Here is a 7,996-nt window from a genome sequence, read left to right as displayed (position 1 = left end):
TCCTTGGTGGTCTCACATGCAAATACTAACCAGGGATGACCCTGCTTAGTTTCCAAAAAGTGACAAGATTAGGCTAGTCTGGGCCATCCAGGTTAGGGCATTGCATGAAATATACCCTGAAAGGCTGAGAGATCTCTAGAGAGCTGTGACTAGCCCAAGGTCACCCAGCTGGCTTCATGTGGAGGAGTGGGGAATCAAACCTGGTTCTCCAGATTAGAGTACCACTCCAAACCACTGCTCTTAACCACTACACCACGCTGGCTCTCACTGCAACGGTGGAGAGTCACTAGCTGTTAATACTGGGATATATCCAGCCAGTCTCTGTAAGGCAGCTTTACGTGTTGATGAGGATACTTTAGTCACAATTTTTAAAATTTAAATCCTTCCTAGATCTCCATGGATTTCTACAGACACCAGCCATCTAGACTCCTGGTATCTTAATTCCATGGACTGAAGAACGTCCAAGCTGCCTCATTCAGTCAATGCTTTTTGGCAGCACCCTTCTGCGGTGCAGAAAAGATGAAGGTGCTCGTAGCCAAGGTGCTGTGTCTCCTGGGGGTGTTTGTGCTCATGCTGGGCGGCTCGCTCCTACCGGTGAAGATCATTGAGGCCGACTACGAGAAGGCTCATCGCTCCAAGAGGGTCCTCGCCCTTTGCAGTTCCTTTGGAGGGGGCGTCTTCCTGGCCACCTGTTTTAACGCGCTGCTTCCTGCCGTGCGGGAAAAGGTAGGCTAGAGGGGGAATCTGGCTGGCTGCTCCACCTGCATGGAAGCAGTTGGTTTGGCTTTAAAAAGGGTAGGGAAACAGGATTGGATACGGTTGCGGCTGTGTTGGCTGGCTTGGCAACAGCCTCTTCAGAGGTGGCAGAGACAGTTTTGTGGAGGAGGGGCCAGCTTGGCCTCTTAGTCACGAAGGTTGAATGGAACCTCCACGTTCAGAGGCAATCTACCAGACTCTGGGGTCAACGAGTGGCCATTGTGTGCTGCTTGGGGCTTCTGTGATGGATCAGGTCCGGCATGACAGGTCAGGCCTGGCCAGCCACCTTTTCCTTTTGATTGGGCGCTGCCTCTTCTTTGTGCAGGGGGAGTCCAAGGGAGCATTTATAGAGAAGGCTGGCAGTGTGCAAAACAGCCAGCTTCCTCCGCCTATGTTGAGTGGGTTTCTGGTTGGGTCTTCCCAGACTCCCTTCCCTGACCCCTTTCTGCCACCTGGCCAGTTACTCTCATGAGGAAGGTCTTCCTGGGTTTGCAAATGCACCGGTCAAAACCAGAACCTCTGGGTGAGAAGTTTACAGAAGTCCGCAGAGATCAGGAGTGGGGGGGTCAAGCCAGTCTAAAAAGAGAATGAAAGTCTCAAGTGGTCCTGCTGCCTGCTGTGGACAGATAATGCCATCTGGTGACATCCAAGTGAGGGACAGAATCAGAGTCTCCTAGAAAGTGATCATATTCTTAGGTAGAAAGCATGCTTTGTAAACCCTGAAGTCTTTAGAGCAGGGGTGCTCAGTTGTTACGAGGGCCGGATGTGACATAAATGTCACTTGGTCAAGCCGGGGCATGTCTCGCCAGCCCAGATCGAGAGTGGCAGGATGGCTGCCTCGGTTGGCTCGCAGGCCGGATAAGAGCTGTCAAGGGGCTGGATCTGGCCCGCGGGCCTTATGTTTGACACCCCTGCTTTAGAAGTACAGGAGAGCTTATGGGAATCAGCAGATCAGTCAGCTATTAGGTGGAGGAGAGATGTCACCCTCCCATCAGAGTGGCCCCATGAGATAAGTTTAACCTAAGGTCCATTGGGCCCATCTCCGGGGGTGGGATCATATTAAGAACATAAGAAAAGCCATGCTGGGTGAGACCAAGACCCATCAAGTCCAGCAGTCTGTTCACACAGTGCCCAACCAGGTGGCTCTAGGAAGCCTACAAACAAGATGACTGCAGCAGCGTTATCCTGCCTGTGTTTCACAGCACCTAATACAATAGGCATGCTCCCCTGATCCTGGAGAGAATAGGTATGCATCATGACTAGTAGCCATTTTTACTAGTAGCCATGAATAGCCCTCTCCTCCATGAACATGTTCACTCCCCTCTTAAATTGAGTAGTGTCTCTGGTCCCTGGATCCTAACACCCTGCTAAGGCAGCTCTGGACCAAGACATTTCACTGATCAGTGAGATCAGTGAATGTCTCCCTCTTTGGGGCAAAGAAGGGAAAGAGTTTTCATCTAGATCAGTGGTTCCCAACCTTTTTTTGACCAGGGACCACTAGGACTTTTTTGTTCGGTGCAGGGACCCCAAGGTTCAAAATAAAAATTCCGAGAATTTGAAAATAAACTTTAATCATAACTGTTAGTTAAACATTAAACTTAGAATAATATTTGAATATATATTTTTATAATAGAGAATTTTTAATTGAAAATATTAATTTATTATGGGTTTATAACTTTGTTTCATGGACCCCTGGTTTAGTTCTCGTGGACCCCTGGGGGTCCATGGACCCCTGGTTGGGAACCAGTGATCTAGATGATTTAATGAAGACATCTCTGGAAGTCATGATAGGGATGTGTAAAAAGGTAAAGGTCCCCTGTGCAAGCACCAGGTCATTCCTGACCCATGGGGTGATGTCACATCCCGATGTTTCCAAGGCAGACTGTTTGTGGGGTGGTTTGCCAGTGCCTTCCCCAGTCATCTTCTCTTTATCCCCAGTAAGCTGGGTACTCATTTTACTGACCTCGGAAGGATGGAAGGCTGAGTCAACCTTGAGCCGGCTACCTGAAACCGACTTCCATCGGGACTGAACTCAGGTCGTGAGCAGAGCTTTTGACTGCAGTACTGCAGCTTAACACTCTGCACCACAGGGCTGGTATAGGGATGTGTGTGTGTGTGTGTGTGTGTGTGTGTGTGTGTGCGTGTGTGTGTGTGTGTAAAGTGCCTTCAAGTCGCAGCTGACTTATGGCGACCCCTTTTTGGGGTTTTCGTGGCAAGAGACTAACAGAGATGGTTTGCCAGTGCCTTCCTCTGCATAGCAACCCTGGTATTCCTTGGTGGTCTCCCATCCAAATACTAACCAGGGCTGACCCTGCTTAGCTTCTGAGATCTGACGAGATCAGGCTAGCCTGGGTCATCCAGGTCAGGGTGTGTACCTGTCTATATTTTCCATTTTCCATTTTTATCCCTTCACCTGGGAGCTCAGGGTTCTCTCCTCCCCCATTTTATCTTTATGACAACCTTGCGAGGAATGCCAGGCTGAGAGAGTGTGTCTGACCCAAAGGTCACTCAGTGAGCTTCATGAATGAGCAGGGAGCAGTTAGTCCCTCTAACCACTACACCACGCAGACACCCTGGTACCTGGTGGCTTTGGAAGGACCGTTTTAATCCATGACCAGAAGGAGCAAAAATTCAATCGCTAGCACAATACTGTTTGCTATAGCTTGTGCCTCTCAGCCATAGCGAATAAGCCAAGGAGCTGTTACCCAAAGGAAATCTCCTTGCCTTCTCTGATAAGTCCTTGTCGTGAAAATAATACTACAGCACCACCAAGTGGTAATTTACAAGCATTACACCATTTTGTAATTGAAGTGCAGAAACAAAAGGCAGAGGAAGGAAAGTATAGGCAGAGAAGCCCCCACACGACCGAAATAAGGCACCAGAGAAAACCAGCCAACATGTCTGGATCGTGCCAACTCACAGGTTAAATTCCAAGCAGAACATTTTGATTCTTTTTTTAAAGGGTTTTATTATTATTAGATGTGTGCCATAGGGATGCCTCGCAGTCGACGTTATAACATGTACGAAACAAGAGCGATTGACTTGTGCGTATGTTGTAAAGACAGACCAGAACTACTCTCTCACACTCTCCAGCTTCTATTTCTGTTTTCCTACATTTACCGAATGTTGCAGGTGACTGAACGGCAATTTTTCCATTCGTGTCTTCAGGTGGAAAACTCACTGGCAAAGGGGCCAGACCATCTACTTGGTGTGTAGGACTCCCCAGTTCCACCCACAGCATCTCCAGCTAAAGGGTCTCGGGCGGCAAAGGCCAGGTGCTGCTTCCTTAAGTTGCGCTACGAAAGCAGTGGCAGGCAGCTTCGTGTCCCTTTTAGCAAAAAACTCCTGCGGCTCAGTGGTAGAGCCTCTGCTTGACATGCAGAAGGTCTCGAGTTCTATCTCCGGTATTTCCAGCTAAAAGGATAAGTAATAGAATAAGAGTTGGTTTTTAAATGCTGGCTTTCTCTACCACTTAAGGAAGAATCAAAGCGGCTTACAATCACCTTCCCTTCCCTTCCCCTCCCCACAACAGACCCCCTGTGAGGTAGGTGGGGCTGAGAGAGTTCTAAGAGAGCTGTGACTAGCCCAAGGTCACCCAGCTGGCTTCATGTGGAGGAGACCAACCCGGTTCACCAGATTAGCGTCCGCTGCTCAGGTGGAGGAGTGGGGAATCAAACCCGGGTCTCCAGATCAGAGTCCACTGCTCCTAACCATCGCTCTTAACCACTACACCACGCTAGGTAATGTGAAAAAAAAAAACACCTGAGACCCTGGAGAGCTGCTGCCGGTCTGAGCAGGCAATAATGACCTTGATGGACTGATGGTCTGATTCATTATAAGGCAGCTTCATGTGTTCATGTGTTCCTTGTTGTGGCTGTTCTGGTTTTGGCCAGAAGGGGTCGTAGTTCTGATGTAGAGTTCTCCATGGGCACATATGATGCCCAGGGACCAGTCCCCTGCATTTCCAATTTACAACCCAGGCAGCAGATGTTAGGAAAGACGTTCCTCTGCCCAAGACCCTGCCAGACATAGTAGCAGGCTTGGTACACCAGGAGGTTAGCTTGGTAGAAGGCAGCTTTGCATGCTTCAGAAAGGACTGTGGCTCCGTGGCAGAGCTAAGGTCCCAGGTTCAGTCCCTGGCATCTCCAGTTAGAGGAGTGGGGAAAACCAACCCGGTTCACCAGATTAGCTTCTGCCACTCATGTGGAGGAGTGGGGAATCAAGCCCGGTTCTCCAGATCAGAGTCCACCGCTCCAAACTACTGCTCTTAACCACTATACCACGCTGGCTCTCTCCTCAATGGAAAAGCCTTCCTTAGGAAGTGGTGGGTTCTCCTTCCTTGGAGGTTTTTAAGCAGAGGCTAGATGTTTCTGTGAACTTGGGCAGATCATGAGAGGGGGGGCAGGAAGGGTTGCGTCAGTGTTTGGCTCTCGTGGCCCTTTCTTGCACGCCCAGGGTAGTGCCAATCACCACTATGGGGTCATATTTTCCTCCAGGCCAGATTGACCAAGGATCATGGAGGTTTTTTTTCTTTTTCTTTTTTAGGCCATCTGGGCATGGAGTAGAGGGTCAGTGGGGGTGTGGGGCGGGGAGGTAGTTGTGAATTTCCTGCATTGTGCAGGGGGTTGGACTAGATGACCCTGGTGATGTGAAAGACCTCTACCTGAGACCCTGGAGAGCCGCTGCCAGTCTGAGTAGTCAATACTGACTTTGATGGACCAAGGGTCTGATTCAGTATAAGGCAGATTCATGTTTTCATGTGGTCCCTTCCAACTCTATGATTCTATGGTCCAGTCCAGCAAAGTTGCCTTACTGAACCAGCCCTTCGGTCCATCAAAGTCAGTATGGTCTATTCAGGCTAGCAGTGGCTGTCCAGGGTCTCAGCTAGAGGTCTTTCACATCACCTACTGCCAGATCTTTTTAAACTGGAGATGCCTGGGATTGAGCTTGGGATCATCAGCATGCCAAGCAGATGCCCTACCAACTGAGCCACAGTCTCTCCCCTGATTATGTTCATAAGAGGGACTTTGTGGGGAGAGGAGGCTTTCTGTAGGCTCTTGGTTTCTGAGCTTTCCACAAGCACAGGCGCCACAAGGGCAAGAAACTCAGCTTTAGAAAAGCGATGGAAAGTCGAGACTGCTGAGGAGGAAGTCTTGGTTTTTATATGCCGATGTTCTCTACCTTTTTAAGGGACCATGTCAGAGCTACATACCTGGTCAATATCCTCTTCCATAACCTCAGAATAGTTTTTACCTCCCTCCGGTTTCAAACCATCCCAGCGACTTTGATAGCTGGACATTACTCCCGAACAACATGGGTCTCTCGCCTATGTATTTGTGGAGCCGCAGTTCCAGAGGACCTAATTCATTACACCTTATTCTGTCCTCTTTACACAGAGCCCAGGTCTAAATTTCTCAGAGCGTTTCTAAAGGGCCTAAATCTTTTTTCAGATCAAGAGAAGCTGCTCTTTCTCTTATCAGATGCCAATCCTGATGTTTCCTACAAAGTGTCGCTCTGCTTTAGCAGCCAAGAAAATCCGAGCTAAAGCTGTTTATAATCAGGGTATTTAACATATTTAATTACTAGCTTCTTGGGGGTTGGACTGTTTTAAAGTTATTTTAATGTTATTTTATGTTGTTTTAATGTTTTCTATGATAGATTGTGATGGCCTTTGGCCACAAACAGTAAACTTTATCATATCATATCATTTTTTAAGGAGAATCAAACTGGCTTACAATCACCTTCCCTTCCCCTCCCCACAACAGATACCTTGTGAGGTAGGTGGGGCTGAGAGAGTTCTAAGAGAACTGTGACTAGCCCAAGGTCACCCATTAGGCTGCACGTGGAGGAGTGGGGAATCAAACCTGATTCTCCAGATGAGAGTCCGCCGCTCCTAACCACTACACCACAGAGGCTCCGCAGCAGTGTCTTGATTTGGCATCTTTCCTCGCTTTGTCTTTCCAGCTCCAGGAGGTCCTGAAGGGCGGGGGCGTGACCACCGACTACCCCCTGGCCGAAACCATCATGCTGATGGGCTTCTTCCTGACCGTCTTTCTGGAGCAGCTGATCCTGACCTTCCGGAAGGAGAAGCCGTCCTTCATCGACCTGGAGACCTTCAACGCCGGCTCGGACGTGGGCAGCGACTCCGAATACGAGAGCCCCTTCATCGAGACCTCCTGGGGGCGGCACCACCCTGGCGAGCATGGCCCCCACTCCCATGGCCACGGCCTGAACGTCCAGGAGCTGTCCCGCTCCAGCCCGCTGCGCCTCTTCAGCCTGGTCTTCGCCCTGTCGGCCCACTCCATCTTCGAGGGCCTGGCCCTGGGCCTGCAGGAGGAAGGGGACAAGGTGGTGAGCCTCTTCCTGGGTGTGGCCATCCACGAGACGCTCGTGGCGGTGGCCCTCGGCATCAACATGGCCAAGACCGCCCTGCCGATGAAGGACGCGGCCAAGCTGGCCATCGTCGTCAGCGCGATGATCCCGGTGGGCATCGGGGTCGGCGTGGGTATTGAAAGCGCCCGGAACGTGGCCAGCAATGTGGCCTCGGTGCTCCTGCAGGGCATCGCGGCGGGCACCTTCCTCTTCGTCACTTTCTTCGAGATCCTGGGCAAGGAGCTCGAAGACAAGAGCGACCGTCTGCTCAAAGTCCTCTTCCTGGTGCTGGGGTACACCGCCTTGGCGGGGCTGGTCTTTTTCAAGTGGTGAGGAGCCCCCCCCCCCGCTGCCCCCTCCCCCACCCTCTGCCTTTGCAGCCTGGATGGAAAATGGGACCCTGTTCCAGAAGACAGGGAAGCGTCAGTCCAGGTGGGACGGGAGACGGAGGAGGAACTGTTGCGTGCCAGGCCCAAGGGGTCTGCATGGAGGGGGGGGGCTTCTCCTGTTGGCCTGGTGTGGTTGGGGCACTTGCCGAGACGATTGGAAGCAGTGGTTCTGCGGCCACCTCTAACACCCTCAGGGAGACATTTCTGGCCAGACTGATTGAGGTCTCTTTCTTTCATCCAGACTGGAGAATACCTGAAACAGATGAATCCAGCGGGCAGGATTGGTACACCTGGAGAGTAACCTGCCGGTTTGGCAGTCCTCTTTCGCCTCACAGCTGGCCAAAGTTCAACCGCCCTCCTGCCATCAAAGACAAGCAACGTCTCAAATTCGTGTTATGGGACCGGTGAACATGAGGCCGTTCCCCTCCTTTTCTGGAGGGGCTTTTTTTGCTCACAGGCAACGACCCGCTTCTAGCTTT

The 7,996-nt window shown here is 50.8% G+C and overlaps 1 protein-coding gene across 1 annotated transcript; it reads left to right on the top strand.

Annotated features, from left to right (window-relative positions):
- Positions 1 to 511: 511 nt before the first annotated feature.
- On the top strand, positions 512 to 7,461 carry SLC39A3 (solute carrier family 39 member 3). The gene is made up of 2 exons (XM_056867623.1): positions 512 to 726; positions 6,721 to 7,461. Exons 1-2 carry the CDS (start codon positions 520 to 522, stop codon positions 7,459 to 7,461), a joined length of 948 nt encoding a protein of 315 aa, XP_056723601.1. The 5' UTR covers positions 512 to 519.
- The last annotated feature ends 535 nt before the right edge of the window (positions 7,462 to 7,996 follow it).

The sequence above is a fragment of the Euleptes europaea genome, chromosome 2 (genome assembly GCF_029931775.1).
Source record: "Euleptes europaea isolate rEulEur1 chromosome 2, rEulEur1.hap1, whole genome shotgun sequence".
NCBI lineage: Eukaryota > Metazoa > Chordata > Lepidosauria > Squamata > Sphaerodactylidae > Euleptes > Euleptes europaea.
The sequence above is the reverse complement of the archived record's forward strand: the minus strand, read 5'-3'. Positions and strand labels throughout refer to the sequence as shown.